The sequence below is a fragment of the Anoplopoma fimbria genome, chromosome 22 (genome assembly GCF_027596085.1).
Source record: "Anoplopoma fimbria isolate UVic2021 breed Golden Eagle Sablefish chromosome 22, Afim_UVic_2022, whole genome shotgun sequence".
Taxonomy (NCBI): Eukaryota; Metazoa; Chordata; class Actinopteri; order Perciformes; family Anoplopomatidae; genus Anoplopoma; species Anoplopoma fimbria.
In genome coordinates, this window is record NC_072470.1 from 5,173,930 (window position 1) to 5,194,044 (window position 20,115).

General features: G+C 41.8%; 2 protein-coding genes across 3 annotated transcripts; both read right to left on the reverse strand.

Annotated features, from left to right (window-relative positions):
• Window positions 1–49: 49 nt before the first annotated feature.
• Window positions 50–12,876, reverse strand: LOC129111818 (OX-2 membrane glycoprotein-like). Of its 2 annotated transcripts, none has more exons than XM_054623939.1 (8): window positions 12,759–12,876; window positions 11,265–11,341; window positions 11,005–11,128; window positions 9,997–10,320; window positions 9,090–9,419; window positions 7,161–7,445; window positions 6,182–6,283; window positions 50–1,644 (listed from the first exon to the last, which is right to left on the reverse strand). In XM_054623939.1, exons 3-8 carry the CDS (start codon window positions 11,072–11,074, stop codon window positions 1,640–1,642), a joined length of 1,116 nt encoding a protein of 371 aa, XP_054479914.1. In that variant the 5' UTR covers window positions 11,075–11,128; window positions 11,265–11,341; window positions 12,759–12,876; the 3' UTR covers window positions 50–1,639. The 2 variants fall into 2 exon arrangements, with proteins under 2 accessions (XP_054479914.1, XP_054479913.1); XM_054623938.1 differs by having other exon boundaries at window positions 11,005–11,134.
• A 522-nt stretch (window positions 12,877–13,398) lies between these two features.
• On the reverse strand, window positions 13,399–16,107 carry LOC129111779 (OX-2 membrane glycoprotein-like). The gene is made up of 7 exons (XM_054623869.1): window positions 15,990–16,107; window positions 14,811–15,149; window positions 14,427–14,714; window positions 14,309–14,347; window positions 14,116–14,209; window positions 13,936–14,034; window positions 13,399–13,711 (listed from the first exon to the last, which is right to left on the reverse strand). Exons 1-7 carry the CDS (start codon window positions 16,042–16,044, stop codon window positions 13,594–13,596), a joined length of 1,032 nt encoding a protein of 343 aa, XP_054479844.1. The 5' UTR covers window positions 16,045–16,107; the 3' UTR covers window positions 13,399–13,593.
• Window positions 16,108–20,115: the final 4,008 nt, after the last annotated feature.

Genomic DNA, 20,115 nt, shown 5'->3' on the forward strand with positions numbered 1-20,115 from the left:
TATCTCCAAAACACAGATAACAAAAAACTAAACAAAAGCCGATAAAGTTTCAGGTTTTTATTTCTGATTTAAACTTCATATTTTTCTCAGCACCAGTTTAGGAAACTAGTTATCAACTCCTACAGATAAAAGGTGAATACTGAAGACGTGATTATTATTATCACTGAAAGAACAAATTAACAGCAGGTAGACAATTTAGCTACTTATTTTTTACTTCAAAGTAGGCATTTATTAACATTTAATCCTTATAATCCTCTTTATATACAGATAATTACTCTAAAACCATCCAAAAGCTGAGTATACCTGTTATTAGAAAATATTTAATCCTGATAAATGAGACTAAATATGATATTTTCTACAAAATTAACTATAATGTACACAACACATTAATATTTTCCCAAATAAAAGGTTAAATTCTAACACTGTTGCTCCTTACAGCGCGGCTCTGTAAGTCATGAAATACTGTACAACAATGCCACAACACACTCAAACAGTGATTCAAAGCTGCAGGGTTCATTGTTTGGGCGGTGTTAACCACCGAGACCTGCCTTCTCTGTCCCGCACAACACAGCAGCTATAAATAACAAACCTTTCATTATTTCCCACTCAAATATGCCCATCCATTCTGAGTCACACAAGGGCTGGTTCACTAAAAGTCAGACTTTAGTCTCTTTCCTGTAACTTGTAAGTCTAGTTCAGTATTGGCATGGCATCCTTTTAATCCTCCTCCTTTCCTACAGTAGTTCACATAAACGGCTGTCTCATTGACAACCACTAATAGAGGGGTTTGGGGTGATGTAGCGTCCTGTAGTGGGCAGTTTGGTGGTTTACAGCAATCAGGCAGCAACGGACAAGAACGTTTCTCTGAAGTTTTAGCCACCTTAAAGTCTCTTAAAAATTGCACTCTGAAAAATAAAACCTAAGATCACCCAATAAACTTTCATTTAGCTTATTAAACCATGCAAAAATAATGTCATATAGAAAGAATGAAGATTTTAAAACAATGTTTTAAGGGGCTTTAAATTAATATAAGACAATGTTGGTGCTATTTTTTGAATGGGAACTCAATTCCGCACTAATAAATGATTGATTTATTCAAATTTAGATGTACTTTAGTGGATTTACTTAATAAGCTACACAACAAAGTCAAAAGTACTTCAAAACAACTGAGTGAAGTCTTCTGAAGCTAGACATATCAACAACTATTTAAAAAAATATATAACTTATCACATCTTAGAATTCACACACACACACACACACACACACACACACACACACACACACACACACACACACACACACACACACACACACACACACACACACACACACACACACACACACACACACACACACATTTCATCAATCACTACACTTTATACTGTAAGTGTAACATGTAGCATTAAATAATGTAGTTTTAGTTCTGTGGACGTTGTAGTAAATGACAAAAGAAAAGTGTTTCTGCACTTGCGGGATCTTCCCAGCTCGTGGAAGCAGAACCAGCGGCATTGGCTCGGTTCTGTGAAATCTCTGTTCCCTTCCTCTGCTCGCTGAGCTGGACGGCACGGTGCTGAGCAGCTAGGTCAGGCTCAGCGCCGCTGGACCTTCATCAAAGCAGCAGTGACGTCCAGCCTCCCAATCAGTCTGGACCCAGAGAAACAGAGAGAAAAGACACACAGTTAGTCAGACAGAAACTTTCCACAACGTTTCATTTCCACTTCTCGCATTAAACAATACAAATCCTTCCTCAGCAGTCTGCATGTCCTGTCGGGCTGTGCCACCCTGTTCCTGACAGAGCACCCCTGAGATTTCACCAGTAAAAGGTTGAGCTCTGGAGTGGAAAAATCAGGTAATATTGATTTATTTAAAAAGTACAATGTTACATTTATAATAACAGAGGAAAAGCATGTCATCTCCTCCAACTTCTTAAAATAATTAGACATAAATCTTAAAAAGACTAAGAATCACGCTAGCAGGTTTCTGCAGCTAATTGCTAAAAGGACTGGCCAAAATAATAATTCTGATTTGTTAAATTGAAGATTAAAGCTCCAACAAGTTCTCTTATTCTCAAGAAATATCTGATAATTACGGTTGGCAATAAGGCAGGAAATCAATGTTGTTTCTGCAGTTGAGCCCAGAGAAGAATGAGAGCGTCTCAGGTGCAAAAATGTCATAACATAATGAGCAGAGGTTGCATTTATGTGATATAAAATCCCACACAGGAACGCAAAAAATAGAAACACAGTAAGCACATACACGCCTGTATTCCCACTCACATCCAAAAAGACCACATGCACTAAAATAATGAAACACTGCAGGAATTCCTCTGCCGTGATTAAAGGGCCTGCCACTCCTCAATGTGCATGTGGCAGCAATGTGAGTTATTTCGAGTTAACGAGTTATTTCGCGGTGGCCCACTTAGACTGTCAGCTGAAACAACACATGTAGCTGCAAAAGCCAATTAGAGCAAAAGTGGCAAGTTAAATGTGTGACGGAGAACCTGGGAAATAAATCAACGCTGTAGAGGCCAGAACATGTGTCTGAAAGAGAGCGTGTAGTGTGAGCAGCAGGTGTCACTATCACCCTGTTAACACACATGGTCTGCTGCTCGGTCTTAATGTTTTCCTACCTCTAATCTCTAAGGAGCAATCATTGTTTGGTTCAGTTCTGCCATCATGACCCGATGTGGTGACTCCCCTGTGCTTCCTGTGGTGCTACAGATTAAAAGGTGCCAATGAAAACACTGGTTTTCATGAACAAACGCCTCTTATCTGAGGTTAACTCCCTGTTCTTGTAGCTGTGCCACCACTTCACCTTATAGTCTGTACATCTCAAAAAAAACAAAACATGGAAACACAAATAGACAAGCAGCATTTTACTGGAAGAACCTCGGCCCTACTTCCCAGCCGTGATCGAAGGCCGAATTGTGCCCACTGATTCAGAGGGAACCACAAAAGCCAACTTGTGGCCGGCTCGTGGTTCGACTGTGGCCGCAGACATCACAACTTTTCAGGCCGACCACAGTGGGTTTCTCTGCAGCTGAACATCTTGGCCACATTGTAAATGCACTTCATCTCTCTAACAATGGCTTAAAGGGTCAGTTCAACCCCATTTCAACAAAAGCATTCCCTCTCACATAGTGGTGTATCTAAGTCATGCAGAGGGTTCTGTGCCATCAACTCAGATATATAAAAATTTAGTTTTTTACTCTGCTCTTCCTACTGGTTTGAAACTGGCAGAAAAAGGTGAGTTGGTCGGGAAAGGACAGTAATATTAAGTTGGTTTTTTTTCTTGTGAATTTACCACTTTAATCTCAGAAATTCTGAATATGAACACCTTACCCTGCTTTGTTTTTATTCATTTATATTTTATCTACAATGGCCCTAACAGTGCGTCAGAGTGTTTGAGTGTGTAACACATTTTTTACTCTTTTACTCTCATCGTTGCTGTTTTTTCTTGAGATTATTTAATGTTAAATAAAAATACTTCCTAGCTTTCATAAGGACTTTTTCTTTGGTAGAAAGTAATTAACCAATTTAATCCATATTAACAAGCACTGTTTCTGTAACTTTTTCTGGAAGAGTCATTTTTTAAGAAATTCATAGAGGTTTATTTCAAATGAGGTAAATTAAATCAAAACTATCCGTAGGACAAGAAACCACTTGGCATATTTTTGTAGCTTTGGTGAATCATCGGCCATGCTTTAGTGTTACATTTAATGCGAATACTGATGTTAATACAGATTGGATCACACATATCCTAAAAGATCAGAGTTGTGCTCCATGTCTGTACGATGTCATTTTAAAATGCCTTAACTGACAAAATGAATGAGGCCTGCTCCAAATAAGGACAGAGGCATCCCAGCTCTCCTCCCTTAAACCGCAATCTGAATCCCATCACAGTAAAAGCCTTTATTCCTGACATACACTTCAGCCAAGCCGAGACTGGAAAGGACAGTACGCGTGTGTCTGTACAGTCGGGTGTTGTTATCAACTGGGCAGAAACTCAACTTTGAGCTGTGTTCCTCCTTGTCACTGCTCCCTCCTCCAGGCCTCTAACGTCTGTCTTCCCCCAACAGAACGAAGGATTAGACGGAGAAAGAGGGTCTTTTCTTCAGGCTGCTAACTCACAACAATCAGCACAACCACTTGGTATTCTGCTCAGTATCCACGGAGTTGAAAATGAGGAAAGACTTTCAAGCAATGTGGAAAGTCTCAAGCAAACGGGAGGAAATCTATTTTTGCAGTTTTTCCAGCTGCCATCTATTCAAGATATCCCACAGATGCTTGAGCAAGCTCTGGTTCAACACAAAACCATAAATCACATGCAAATACAGTATTTAAGATGACAAGACTGTCCCGGAGCGTCTGACGCGTTTGGGATGTGAGAAAAACACAAACACTCTAAAATCAACAGCGTGATTGAGGCCTTTTGTTGTGGGCCAATGTGGAATTTGGAGCTCGACGAATAAAGTGACGTGTGTTTCCATCTTTGCGACATCAGGAAAAATGGGCGTATGTGCCCTTTTTATTTCTTATCATACATAAAAATAAAGAGCTGATGGGAAAAGGAAACTCATAAATCTTTTTGGGGAAATGAAGTGCTCTAAAAGAAGAACTTGTGACTTTTTTAGAAACCACGCAAGTATGATAAAAATATCAAACATAAACTTTATTAGTTATGACTCTTGCTGGCTCACAAATGGTGCATTGCCACTGTGGGACCGTCCTGACCTCGACACGTCAACTCCACCTTTTGTTTTTCTTCCCTTACGACTTTTGTTGGCTGGCAGAAACACCAACGTCAGCCAAGGCTTCTGTCATTGCCGCGATAACTTTGGTTCTCCCTGACGGCCCTCAGTTAGCAGAACATTTAAGATAAAGAGGAAACGGGCCGAGGTCGACACGCCACATAATGCTGTCGCCACACTGTTCCCACGACACCCGGAGAGGATTGTGGGAAAGGTGTTAACAGGACTCAGGAGAGCGTTTATGACACATGAGTTAGCAGTGCCACCTCTGTGAGGAAAGTTGGTCAGAGCCCTGTTGACCTTTTGAGTGTGTTTTCAGAGAAATGTGAGGCATTTCATGGTTTGATGACACTCTTGCTCATTCTCACTTTTACCAACACACAGCATATTCCCTTCCTCTGAGGATTCCTTTCATACTACTGTACTTTACTAGCTGCGGGTCTGAAAAGTGAAGTTGATGCCGAGGTGACTTTAACCTGTATTCTTTCAAATGGCCAGCATGGGGCAACTCCTCTGGTACCAAAAGAAGTCTGATTGCTTCGAAGTCAATGGGAAAAATGACTTCTCACTTGATTCATTCCCTCAGTAAACATTGTAAATATGAGTTTATGGTCTCAATCACTAGTTTCAAGTCTTCTTCAAAACAGCATGATGTTCATTTAGTAAATGATGTACCTCTTTAGAGTAAAAAAGACCATAAAGCAGAGTATCCTACAGTGATTGACAGGTCTACTTTTAACGTTTTTTTATTCATTCTACATCGTCTTTGCTCAACTTCTCCAAGGTTTTTTTGGTTTGTCTCCATGTTTATGTAACCAGTAGAAATACTTCATCATAATCACTACGATGACAACAGGCTCTCAAAACTTGGCCAGCTAAACAGGTCACAAGTCGAACAATGCGCCGCATATCAGCAGATATTTTGTCCCATGATAGAGATCCTGTAATGAAGAAAAGCTCATGGAAAAGAGCAATCTTAAAATGCTCAGCCTGTTTTTATAGTTCTTTCCTGAGAGCTGCCCACAACAACCTCAGTCTTCTGCTGAACTCTGAATCAGTTAAGGATTTTCTTCACCCACGTTTTCCTGAGCTGCTGGCAGCCTTTAAAAAAAACAAACATCCACCTTCACATACTCTCATAACAGGAGTTGCAATAGTTTTTGATGACATGCTGTAATTTACTCTTTTGCAAAAACCCTGTGCACTTCCCAGAATGCCTTTTGGAAAACCACCAGAGAACAGGCATGACCTTGATGCACACAGCTGCTGCAGACATTCGGTATTTCACCAGTACTGTTTCCTGTTTTAGGTGGATTAAATCAAATTGTAATTGAATGGCAACCCAACAAAAGTGAACAGAAACTGTTGATACATTTTGTCCAGTCGTTTATGAGTGAATGTGGGAGGTGAAGCTGCAGAGTTGAGACTCACCGTCAGTACAGATGAAGCACTTGCAGAGACACACACACAGACAGAGGAGGAGGACCGCTGCCACACCGCACACCGAGAGGAGGATGACCATGGCTGGACCCACTGCAGCCCACACAAAAACATACAAAAACACACACTTATATTTAAATCACTGTTTATGTTTTATGACATCTGGACTAAACATGTTGTTAGGTGCTGTGGTACCGGAATAAAGACTGTCTTATGAGAAATATAATCCTTCTCGTATGTTGCGACATTACAAGATTGAGGACCCCATCAAAGCAGCCATAATTACCCGAGACTAAAATAGCTGAGAATACACACGTGGAAAACGAAAGGCCTCTTTATGCCTCACCTCAGCACCCAAGAATGTGAAACATAACTGGTTTCTACACGTTTTGAGTCAGTTTGGTACGTAGATTTATTTCAGGCCTGTTTCTTTTGCTGCTGTAACAGCTGATCTCAAGCTCAGATATATAAATAAAACAAGATGAAACAAAACTGCAGATTTGTCCTTGGTTACACTTAATTTTGCTTTCTTTTGTTAAAAGCTAATATCTTTTAGTTTATCCAATAACTATTTAAAGCTACAATGAGGAACTTTCATTTTCTGTTGATTTTGGCGGTCCCTGGGGAGAAAAGCATAGTGTTTCTGAGTCCCTTTAGAAAACCTCTCATTTTACTGCAGCAGGGTCTGACAGTCTGCCCCGCTCAGTCCTGGTTCTGGCAGCGAGGCAAAGCTATTTTTGTGTGTTCTAACCGACCCCGATGGGAAGTCCTTTTCCTCAGTTTTTCACAAATTCCTCACATTCATTTCTCAACAAAGCTCAATAAAAGTCTAATTACCCAGAAAAAGTGAACACACTTGTGTGCAGGGCCTTTACGATAAGGTTGTGGAACTTGTGACTTAATATGATAAGTGAAACATCAGAGAATAGATTAATTGGACTCATTAGAACAGGACCTACGAGCTCCTCACCGTTTGTGTTGAGGGACACAGTCAGGGGTTTCTCCAAACCCGGGTGGTGCACGATGCACTTGATGGACAGTTTATTGAGCAGCGCTGACTGGAAGAACAGCGTGCTCGTCACTACCGTTGTGCCGTCACCTTGCTCGTAGGCGGATGAGATGGGCGGTCCGAGTGTTTGGTTGTCCCCGCCGACGTTCCACATGATCTCCACTGCAGGTCGGGCCTTTGCGGTGCAGTTTGCCTCGGTGACCCCTGAGGACGAGGTCACGTGACTCACCTCTGGTTTGGGTAAAACTGGTGAAAGAGAGATTGTTTTCAGTTGCTGCTTGTAAAAAAAAAGTGCTTTTTCTATGGTTAATTGTTGTAATGTTGTTTTTTTCTCTGTGATACTGGCAGACGTTTTGCATTTTGTCTGAACTTGCCAATCACGGACAACAGAGAGCAGAGATGGAGAGACAGAACACACATCGCCTGTCAATCTCTTCCCCCCCCCCCGAGGAAACAATAACACAAGTTGTTCTCCGACGGACCGCCCGGAAAAACAGAGGCAAAGCAGCTTTCACTAACTCTGTGTGGTTGTGTTTGTGTGTCTGGGTTTTCAGTCAGTTGAGACAAAGCTTGTTTAGCAGAGCGAGGAGAAGGACACACACACACACACACACACACACACACACACACACACACACACACACACACACACACACACACACACACACACACACACACACACACACACACACACACACACACACACACACACACTGAGGCCTTGTGTCTGGGGAAACAGTGACCCACTCATCCGCTAAGCTTTCTCCTAAATTAATCACCCCTTTCCCCTCAGTGACACCCTCCCTCTGTCAACATTATCACCCCAAAAAACAAACACACACACACACACACATAAGGAGGAAGATCAACAGACACTCACACTCCTGGAACGTTTGCTTCCGACTTCTAAAAGTCTCAGAAAGGTCGTGATCTTTTTAACGTTGTGGTTTACACCTCTCTGGCACAGTGAGAAGGAAAAGAGGGCGGGGCTTAGAGTTGGCGAAGGTCGCGAAGTGCTGTCACCAAAACAGTAGTTTAATGATCCCCTAGAGAAACTTTCACCTCAGGGTTTGTTTATCCACAGAGCTTCCTTCCCTTTCCTGAGCTATGTCTGAGATGAACACACACACACACACACACACACACACACGGAAGCACACATTTCCTCTCAGCTTACATTATATCTCCAGAACAATACGAGTCAAGATCCTTAGGAAAATAATAAAAAAAAGGTTTTCAGTGTTTCAGACTGAACTGTTGCTATAAAGCACCCCATAAATAAATTAAAAATAGATAAATTATTAGACGAATACAGTTTAATATTTGTTTTTTTGGTGCTGTTCTGCATTTATCTTATTTTCCTTTCTTTTGTGTATTTGTATAAAGGCCAATCTACAGCAGAGACAGCCATTGCAAACTAGTTTTGGCTTAAATAATAAAATAATTTGAATACTTTTCACAAGGGGAACAAACGACCAGATCACGACCCCTTGACCCTACTCATCATCAGTCTGGTGACACAACTGGGAAGCTCAGCGCTAGGACAGTCACATATCCTTTAACAGCCTGGTAGCATCATTATTTCTCAGTAAATGACAGTGTAGTGGAACAAACGGAAAACAGTTGCACTATCTTTAGCTGATTATTCAGAACAATATCTTAGTCATAAGTTCCAAAATAGCTCCATCAAACATGATAATTAATTTGCGATGGCATCACCGGAGAAGGTTAAAGCTGGGGGGAAACTGTGGGATGGGTCGGAAATGTGTTATTTGCAGCAACCGTCGTATGAAGATCTAATTTAGCACTTTTAAATATTTCTCCAAACACCTACCTTGCATACAGTATTATGTTTAGGTTTGAGGAAAGAGATAGTACACAGGTACTCACCGTAAACAGACAGGCAGGCGGTGTCTTTTCTGGTGCCGTCTGGGTACGTGTGGAACTCGCAGGTGTAGCACGCCTCGTCCTCCATCCTCACCGCCTGTATGGTCAGTTGGGTGTCGCTCAGGGATCGGCTCAAGCTCACCCGACCCTTGAACTGCTCCTCTGTCCTCTGGTGGCCACGCTTGTTGAAGGAGGCCACGGTGGTGGTGTCGCCCTGCTCGGCCGTCTTCCTCCACAGCACCTGGTGCACCTTATCGGGGAGGTCGTACCAGCAGGAGAGGGTGGCCGGCTTCCCGCTCACGGCCGTCTTGTTGCCCTCCAGGCTCACTTTACCTGGGGCAACGAGAATGCGCCTGTTATTAATCTTAATATCAAGAAAATGAAGATGACTGTATGTTGGATGTATGTGGATTTTTTTTGCTGGTCTGAAATTGCACAATTAAACAGTTCACAGGACTTCTGCTTGTGTGCAACAGAAGGAGTCTTGGTTCAGTAAAAATGTGTGTGCACATTTATAAGCAACAACAGGAAGTGCCAAGGCTAGCGGGGTGGGTGGGCTTTCTCCCCCGCTGGTCTGCTAGTTCAAACCTAAGCATACTACTTCCTGTCTCATAAGGGGTCTAGTGAGTCAAACAAACACCCTCTGTGACCCTAAAAAGGTTCAGATGTTTAATGTGAGCTGCAGCACTGGAAGATGTTTACTGAAGATAACTTGTTCTTCAAGATAACAGACGTGAGGACCAAACCCCCACCCCCCAAAAACCCATCAAAACTAATTCATTATCTTGGATGATATTATCAAGGGACTCTTAATTATCTCAAAAATAGTTTAAGTTGTTTGGCCAGTAGATTCCTGACACAACTGTAATCTCAAAATAAGATTTTAGGTGAGTCTTGAACTCAGACTGACCAGTGATGCTGACGCACGTGGAGCCTTCCAGCGAGCCACTGGGGTAAACATCAAAGAAGCATTTGTAGCAGCCCTCGTCTGCGGGCTGCACCCTCTTGATGGTGATGTAGCTGGCATAGTTGTGGGAGGCGGTGAGCTGCACGTTGGGTTCCTGATGGCTGACTAGCACCGGCTCGCTTGGCTTGTACGCCAGGAGGACCTTCTTGTGCTCGTTGAGCCAGCGCACCTGCGCGACGACATCGCCTGCTTCCGTGGTGACGTTGCAGCTAAGCAGCAGAGGCCGACCTACCTCTGCCTTCAGATTGGAAGGAGCTGTGACGTGACCTGAGTTCGGAGACCATATGACATTTTAATTTCATGTACTGGCAATATAAAGTGTTGAGAGAGGTTTATTTTTACAACAATAAATAAAAAATAAAGTCAAAGTCCTTCATACAAAACCCACTAACAGGACAGAAGTATTATCAGCAAAATTAACTTAAAGTATCAAATCAGCAGTAGAGGAACTCCTTTAGAAAATGGCACTCGTGCCATTATTTTATTACAATATTAGATCCTTAATACTGCTGAATCAATGTGAGATTATAAATGAGGAAGAAGAAGAAAACTAGTTCTAATTTACAATGTTGTATACATTTTTCTGATCTCTAAGCTTTTGTTTGAAATATTTAATCATTTACCTCTTTGAGCCTCGAACAGTTATCTAAATGAAACCCTCTGATAAGTTGAGAGGGGAAATGTCTCTTTTGTATCTTTCGTTTGAGCCCCAACTAGATGCTACTTTTTTTTTTTAAGTTGCAAAACCAAGAAGTTAGGAGCCACTGGTTTAATCTTTTGTATTTTGAAAATGTTCTTTTAATGTAAAATCTGGTAAAAGAAGTGAATGTACTTAGTTATAGTTCCCATCACTGCCAAGAGAACTCAGTACCGAGGATACTGAACTCACTAAAGTTAGATCTTTCTCTCTCTAACTCAAATCAAAAAGCACTAAATGGATGGAGAACTTACCTTGCGTCCTGGAAACAGCTGTTCCTACCATCCAGAGTAGCAGACACAGGGACAAGGCAGGTCCACACATTGCACACTGAGGCTGGGATACAAACTTACACGCTGATCCAGAATCACATCCAGGCTGCAGCTGCAAACACAAACACTGTCAGACACTGTCAAACCACAACCAGCAACTTACAACTAGCTTGTGGCTGCATACAAAGTAAAACATTAGCAAAGACACAAGTGTGAATGTGGAGGCTGTGATGCAGATGTACCCTCGTCAGCTGTCCAGTGTTGTGACTTGTTTGAGCTGCTGCTGGTCAGCACAGTCGTAGCTGCATCTTACTGTCTGCTGTAATGGGAAACACGAAGCCAGAGGATGACATTAGCAATGACAGCATCCTCGCAGCATCATCACAGATTATACTCTTTGCTTGGAAAGTGAATGAACTTTTTTTTTTGCAGCTTTGAGACAATAGTTGCCATGGTGATACTATGTGTCAGCATCAATATCAACAGCGGCTGACTCATGAAGCATCACCTGGAGGTTTTACGTGATAATCCCCAGCATGCACACCCTGGCCGGTAAACCCACAATCATCCGGCAGCAAAACAAGCTGCAACACTTTGATGTCTAGACAGCGGCGACCTCGAGATTTCAAAATCAATACCTGAAATCCAACCTCAAAGAAATTACAAGTGGCCTTGTGTATGTGGGGGGTGCAGACACCAGATGCTGTTTGGCTTTAAACATCACATTGTGTGTTGAAGAGAATAAAAACAATTCCAAACTTATATCCTGGACATAAAGGTGGAGACAGCAGAGATCAACTGGTCTTTGATCAGACTCAACCAAACCGCCTAAAAAACCACAAGACAGACCAGGTCCAGACCTCAGAGCTTTATGGGCCTCATGTGCTCTTTTACAGTGCCAACCATCTGGCTTCAAAACATGCAGCATGCTCCTGTTGGGCAACAGTTAAATCACGTTTCCACTCCAAAAACACCACTGATGTCCCACTGCAGATCTAAACTCATCTCCAGGATTTTAATGTGAAATGCAAGCAGATACAACTGAAGGAAGGTAGTAAGTGTCACATTCAGTAGAGCTGAATGTTTTAATGTTCACCAAGAGAGGGACTGAAACCAGACTGGCAACCTCCTTAATGTTGGCATTACATCCAGATGTGCACTATAGCTGGTTTGTTCCCTGAGGACAGATGTTATGTGATTTTTCTTAAACAGATTGTTGAGGAAAAAAATGGATAAAACTTTCATGGATTTATGGAATTTTTTCACATAATCAAGCCATTTTTTGGGACATGAATATGTGACTTGTCAGGTCATATCACAATTCAACTCAAAAGATATACAGTAAAGCTTTTCTTCAGCCAGAACTCCTCAGAAATGTTTATTAAAAGGCTGCAAACAGTAAAATATTTTGTGGCAAAGTTATAGTTAATTCGTTTCAAGTTGTTTTTTTCTAGTGTAGGTCAATGATACAGGTGTATGATTTCATTTTAAGGGAGCAAAACTACTCTAAAAGTTCAATATTAGTTTCTGTAAAATAAAAGTTTTAACACATCCAGATCTTCATAGACAGGTACTGAAAAGTGTCACCAATAAAAAAGTGAGACAAACTAAAACGTGTGTGTTGACAAACAGGAATTAAGAAAGAAAGTATACAACTACTGACATTTCAAGTTACTCCGAATCAATTTTGCAGCAACTAAAACGGAGAAACTTTCACAATAAAAGACTGAACTTACCTGCTGACAGGTGAAAGACAAAGTGAGCTCCCAGTGCTTGAGGTGCTCTCTGTGCTACAGGTAGAGTGAGACTGCAGCAGGATAGTCCATGCTTCAGAGATTAAACTACGACAGAACTGCGTTGAGTTTCCTGCAGCAGCATTTCAGTCCCTGATTTCTCAAACAGCATAAACTCCTCCGCAGTATATTTGGGGAAAGTAGGACCTCCAGTGGCCATGTTGTGCATCTGTTTCTTAAAACCTGCAGCAGATATCTAATGCAAAAATGCAAGTTACATTCTGTTCGGTCCATGTTATCTTAGGGTTTCTTACTGTTGGTGTTTGAACTTCAGTATATTCTGTTTTATCATCAAATGGAGCTCATTAAATCCTTTTCAGAGATATAAAAATATTAGATTTTAAGAGACTCTTATTTGCACAAAAACCTTATTTTGTTAAATGTTCCTTGAAGAAATTAATTATGAACACGATCTATATCCAAAGTCCATAATTGCATGCTTAAACCATAATTTTGATTACTATATGACATTTATTTTGATTTTATGTGTGTTCTGCTGACACCTTTCTATTTGTGCTGAATGTTGCTTTAACACAAGAATCGTACACATTCAATGGTAAAATTCAGTATGAAAATGCTTTTATTTTCATGTTTATAACAATTTGTTCATATACAAAGTACGATAAAAAACAAACAAATACAAAATACGTAAAAAACAAAGGATGCAAATACAACAGAGAATTGGTAGAAAACAATCGCCTAAATTATAGATCCATGAACTGATACTAGCAGTTTTTGTTTTGGCACTTCCATCTTCGGGTTAATCTGTGGTTCTCTGCTAAAACTCAAGTTTTTTTCCTTGTGCAGATGGTTTAGGGTGGTCTCTCTTTTCATTCTTTCCAGAAGACATCCGTAGCCGTAGTTCATTCATTTTCGTCATTAAAGGTGTTCTGGGCCTTTCAGATAAAAACAATTAGTCAGAAATCATTCGGAACAGTGAGCTGGATAAACATGCAGACTATGAATACACAATGCTCCATGCAGAGTGAAGTGCATCACACGTTTGACATACGTCGAGTTACCAAGTGAAGCCCCATATTAGACAGAGGGGACTAAATTATTTTTACAAAAATGTACAAAAAATAATTAGTACAAGTGAAAAATGAATGTATCGACTCACTCATTAGTGTCTTTCTTTTTCTCCCCAGAGTCCCTTTGAGACACACAGACAAATTCCAGAAAAGCCTCTGCTGAACAAGTATTCACTTGTGGGTTTTTTCTGAAAAGATTTAGATCAGTCATTAATATATTAACTGTGAGAAACTGAAGAAAAGGTGATGAGTTAAAAGTTAAAAGTTACCGGTTCTGGTGTTTCTGTTTATATAGGATGATGACAGCAGCAGCAGCACAAACACAGAGCAGTACCACGACCGGCACAATGATCCAACATAACTCTGTGAGAACAGATAGAGGGAAATGAGAAAGAATAAACATTCATAAAGCAACAGATCAAATGGTCATACTGATGTGAGACCACATTTAGAATAACTTACCAATATCCCTGTTATCAGATCCAGATTCAACATCAAAACCTGGGAGATAAAAACAAAACACATGAGCTCTAAAGTATTCATCAATCTATAAATCTGGATCTTTAGAAGTGTTTCTCACCATCAGAAGACGACCTTTTGACCTCAGGAATCGTGGCATACGTCTCTATCTGAGGACCAGAGAGCACTCGCACTGCACATCCAACCCGCGTGCGGTTGTCACAGAGACGAGACAGTACGGCTGTAGTGGTGACAGTGACTGTACCGTTGGTGTTGGTGACGCTGGTGGAGTTGCAGTCAGGGACAGACAGTGTTACTGTGGGAGCAGGTCGACCCGTGGCTGAGCAGGAGATAGCTACCGTATCAGTAGTGTTTGATTCTGTGACATGTAGAAAGGCTTCATGCAGCTCTGCAAAGGAAATATATAGAAATGCTATTAGTGAGAATATAACAGAGAAGACAGAGATTTATGAAAGTGTCTGCAATAACGCAGCAATGTTCTTACCATAGAGCTGGAGGCATGTTCTACCAGCGAGAGCACCATCAGGGTAGGCGTTAAACAAACAGCGGTAGCATCCTTTATCTTGGTCCCTCACGTTCCTGATAACTATGGAGCTGTTCTGCAGTCCAGCATCTTTGAACTCCACTCTTCCTTGAAATTCAGGGTTCACTTTCTGACCAAAGTGTTTGTTGTAAGTAGCGAGATCTTTCTTCCCCTCAGGTAGGATTTTCTGCCACGTGACTTGCACGACATCTTTGGACTGCATCAACTGACAGTTCAGGCGGGCGTTGTCTCCCACAGCTGCCATGACAGTCTGCTGGGATTCGATCAGAGCTGTTTGACCTGCAGGAAACACAACCTGTGCATTAAAAGATACTCAACAGAATTCACTTCACAGGGCAAATCATGTTTGAAATAGGATTCTCATCAGAAATCTGTCTGCATGGCACAAAATAAAGTGGATAACTATGTTCAGGCCATCTTGCACTGCATAACAGTAAAATACACCAATACACACTGGAAAAACATACTTATAGATCGTTTGAAATAGGATTCTCATCAGGAATCTGTCTGCATGGCATATTCTATGGTGTGTCACTGCACACCATAGAATATAATTGTTTATCAACTTACTATTGGTCTTATTGTTTTTATTATAACTATTATCATTAGTTTTGGTATGAAGATCATGGCTATAAATATTCATATGGAATCTGACCCTAATAAATCCCCTCCTTGTGGTCTGGCAGAAATAGCAGTGAAATAAACACAAAACAAACATAAATCCCCATTAAGTAATATAACACTATTGAAAACATTGTTGTAGAAACGGAGAAGTGAAATTTTAATTCATACCAGTAATAAATTAAATAAGGCAGAAATAATAATAATAATAATAAAAATACTGAAAAGATCAGCAGGATATAACAGCTCAGTGCAGTAATCGATACTGTAAGACCAATTCAGTGATGAAGTCTTATTAATAAAAGGCATTTGTTTCTCATGCAAAATATTATACATAATATTCAGTCATCGATGCAATCATATTAGGCACCAAAAACGAAACTACAATAAACAGACAAGATTCAACCAGTTGTGCTTTAATTTAAATGGAATAAAATATCACACAGTCTGATTATAAAGCTCGGTCATAAACATCTTACTGTATCATCTTTTCCTTACATTTGTGAAAGACTCCCAACGCACAAACTAAGTGTATGACTGCACGGTGTGTCATCTTGGCTGCAGACTGATGTGAGTTTTACCGCCTGAAACTTTGAACCTTATCAGTGCTTTTCTTTTTGAAATGATGTCCGTGTCACATGATTTACATCCAGGTAATTTAAGGGCGGTGCTATAACTGGACAGAGACATACACACCTGGATAAACAACTACTTTCCATGCAAATGAATGGAATAAATGATAACAATAAATAGTTGTTCATTATTTTTAATACATTATATTATGTGCAGAATAACCTTTTAGTCTTTATATGATGTATACAATCAGGACTGTATGCAGGGTAACTTCCAGGTGAATTCTTCTTCTTTGGTGTTTTTAGGATCCCCTATTTCCCATTTCTGCCACCTGGTGGAGCTAGTTCGTTACTGCGCCCTTTTCAGTCTAGAGCCCAGCCATTCTACATGTAGGTATCAGCTTTAGAGGTCATGAACATACATACATACATACATACATACATACATACATACATACATACATACATACATGCATGCATACATACATACATACATACATACATACATACATACATACATACATACATACATACATACATACATACATACATACATACATACATACATACATACATACATACATACATACATACATACATACATACTGTTACGTCCCCCTGGTAACGTATACCATGGCGGTCAGGGAAGGTGTCCTTCCCCTGTGTGGTGGGGGAGGCGCTACTACTTGGGCCATTTGGCTCTTCCTTTTCTGCAGCAGGTGCAACTGATTGACCTGATTGGCCTGATTGGCCTATAAAAGGAGGAAGACATCCAGCCTGTCGGGGTCTCGCTGCTGGGTGACTGAAGCTGCTGCCAAACCTCATCGTCTTTATTTTGGTTTTGTTGTACATTCTCATTACACCAGTCCATAGCACATTACACATAGTTAAGCTGCCATCTACACTGATACTTAATTTCCTTGTTAGGGCCTATTTATTGTTAAATAAATATACCAAAAGCTTGTCACTGCGTGTCTCCCAATTTGTTATGCCATGCTTGAGCCATGTGGTCTTAACAAATTGGGGGCTCGTCCGGGATCTCTCGCAGTGTTTGAGTAGTTGGTTATTTGTTTGTCTTGCTTGGTTGCATATTTGGTTAATTGGTCGTTTTGATCTTTTGTTTGTTTGAATATGGGTTATTGAGTTGGCCTGTTGATTGATTTGTTTGGCTTGCAGCTTGCAGCAACGGAGAGCTTGTGAGAGGGATTAGTGACAGTTTTCCCTCCTTTCTGGTGACCTGGTTGCCGGTTATGATCCTCAGCTGGTCGGTGAGTAGTATGGGATTGTTTGCACCTTAAATGTCATTGAAGCCAGTGGGTTAGTTATGGGCTAAGTGAACCCCCGTGTAGAAGTAGAACGTTTATCGCTGTTTTTTTTTTTTGGTTTTGTTTTGTTTTGTTTGTTGTTTTTGGGTGTGTCGAACGCGCTGGGGTTGCTAGCAACCAAATTGCATGAGGGCACACCGAAGACTAGTTGGTAGCTAGATAGGGACTTCTACTTCCAGTTAGATACGGGGCAGCTCTGATAATTATCCCTCTTGTGCTTTTGGTGATATATCACGCTACTCACCGTTCTGAGTCGGGGCATTATAGCTGATAACAGGTTATTGGTACTACTGATTAAGCATTTGTGGACCGTTGATTGGCTTACAGTAGGATGGATCTTTTTAAGGAGTTTGTGGCCAGTCCATCAGTCGAGTTGCTTAAAGGATTGAAAGTTGAAGAATTGTGGCGGGTCGTCACACATTATAGCCTTACCCCCGATGTTATGCAGGGTCGGTCTAAGAAAAAGGAGGTGTTTGCTGCAGTACATATGGGGTTAATTGACCAGGGCGTGTTAGAAGATGACGAAACATCTAGCCCAGGTGGTTCACCCATTAAAGGGGCAGGGGCTGGATTTGTCTCAGTGGGTACGGGTCTATCCTTTGCAGAGCAAAAAGAACTGTTAGCCATGCAGATGGAGTTTCAGGCCCGAGAATGCCAGAAAGAAAGGGAGGTGCGTCTTGAGCTAGAGAGGTTGCGCCAGGCAAGACCTGATGCTGACGTAGCTGTTGATGCAAGGTCTAGGGACAGCTTGGGTGATATGGTCCGTCTGATGCCGAAATTTAATGAGAGGGATCCTGATGTATTTTTCTCATTATTTGAAAGTCTGGCAGAGGAGAGAAGTTGGACAGTTACAGACCGCACTGCACTGATTCAGAGTGTGCTTCCGCCGAAGGCTCAAGAGGCCTACTTAGCACTTGACCCTGTAGAGAGGAAAGTGTATACTAAGGTAAAGGATGCCATACTTCTGTCTTATGAGCTGTGTGCAGAAGCCTATCGATTGCGCTTCAGGAATTGGAGAAAAACTGAGACGCAGACATATGTGGAGGTGACGAGGAGATGGTAAGCCACTTTAAACGTTGGCGTGAGGCAGAAAGGGTCACTACTCTCGATGACTTGTGTGAAGTGTTGTTACTAGAACAGTTCAAGAATGTCACCCATGAGCGCATTGTAAATCATCTCAATGAGCGTAAACCAAAAACCGCCCTTGAAGCGGCCAGGTGGGCAGATGAGTTTGTGTTAACTACCAAAGTTCCATCTGAGTCACGTGGTCATAGCAGGGGAGGTTCTAGTTTCTTAGCTCCATACCCTGCAAAGTTCCCTAGTGGGAACTTGGGATTCTCTGCTCCTAACCGACAATATGAACAAGTTCGTCCCAGCAAGGGTGATTTTAACTCCACATGCAACTATTGCTTGGGGAAAGGACATTGGAAATTGAACTGTCCTGTGCTGAAAAGTAACAGAGATGGTGGGAAGGGTTTATCTGGGGGTACTAGTAGACCTCATGCCCTGGCAGTTCCGGTTGGTGGAGGACAGGGGGCACTAGGCCTAGATGCAGAGAACATGTGTCCTGAAAAACCGGCCATGGTGGCGTCTGTTGTGCCAAGCCTTCCTGTGGCTGTCGAGGTTCCAGGCGTCTCGGAAGGTTCTAGCTTGCTATGGGCAGATATGGTTCCGCCTGATTACAGTGAGTTCATCAGGGAAGGTTTTGTCTCATTGGTGGGTAGGTCACAGAAAGTACCTGTAAAGATTTTGCGTGACACCGGGGGTTCAGCATCATTCATCCTAGACTCGGTGTTGGATTTGTCTGGGGAGGAGTGTTTTGATCCAAGACATGGGGATGCATACTTGGCCGGCTCCCTTACACAGAATCGAACTTGACCATGAGCTGGTAAAAGGAGAAGTGGCAATAGCACTGAAATCAAAGATGCCTGTAGAAGGAGTGTCTGTCGTTCTAGGAAACGATTTAGCTAAGGGGTGGGGTCCATCCGGTGGTTGTGTATTCAGACCATAACCCTCTAACCTTCCTCCACTCTCTGCAGAGTCCAAGCCAGCGGTTAATGAGGTGGACACTCTTGTTACAGCCCTATAACTTGAGCATCAAACACATTCGTGGCGTGGACAACGTAATAGCCGATGCGCTGTCGCGGGCGCCAGAAGGGTTCAAGTAAACCAGTTCCCGTTTTCCCTGACCGATCCCATTTAGCATTTTGCCTTTCCTCCCTTTGACATTAATATTGTTTAATTTCTTTGTTGCCGCAGCCTTGTTTACAGAGGCCACATACGTATGTTGGGCCTCTGTTTTAAGGGGGAGGGTGTTACGTCCCCCTGGTAACGTATACCATGGCGGTCAGGGAAGGTGTCCTTCCCCTGTGTGGTGGGGGAGGCGCTACTACTTGGGCCATTTGGCTCTTCCTTTTCTGCAGCAGGTGCAACTGATTGACCTGATTGGCCTATAAAAGGAGGAAGACATCCAGCCTGTCGGGGTCTCGCTGCTGGGTGACTGAAGCTGCTGCCAAACCTCATCGTCTTTATTTTGGTTTTGTTGTACATTCTCATTACACCAGTCCATAGCACATTACACATAGTTAAGCTGCCATCTACACTGATACTTAATTTCCTTGTTAGGGCCTATTTATTGTTAAATAAATATACCAAAAGCTTGTCACTGCGTGTCTCCCAATTTGTTATGCCATGCTTGAGCCATGTGGTCTTAACAATACATACATA

What these genes read in the sequence shown, in the direction of transcription:
- LOC129111818 (XM_054623939.1), bottom strand. Translation starts at nt 11,074, where the DNA reads ATGTGTGGACCTGCCTTGTCCCTGTGTCTGCTACTCTGGATGGTAGGA. An exon ending in CACGTGCGTCAGCATCACTG is followed by an intron (nt 9,420 to 9,996) that starts GTCAGTCTGAGT and finishes TCGTTGCCCCAG; the next exon opens with GTAAAGTGAGCCTGGAGGGC. An exon ending in CGCCTGCCTGTCTGTTTACG is followed by an intron (nt 7,446 to 9,089) that starts GTGAGTACCTGT and finishes CTCTTTCACCAG; the next exon opens with TTTTACCCAAACCAGAGGTG.
- LOC129111779 (XM_054623869.1), bottom strand. Translation starts at nt 16,044, where the DNA reads ATGACACACCGTGCAGTCATACACTTAGTTTGTGCGTTGGGAGTCTTT. An exon ending in ATCTGATAACAGGGATATTG is followed by an intron (nt 14,210 to 14,308) that starts GTAAGTTATTCT and finishes CTGTTCTCACAG; the next exon opens with AGTTATGTTGGATCATTGTG. An exon ending in AAAAAGAAAGACACTAATGA is followed by an intron (nt 13,712 to 13,935) that starts GTGAGTCGATAC and finishes TTTATCTGAAAG; the next exon opens with GCCCAGAACACCTTTAATGA.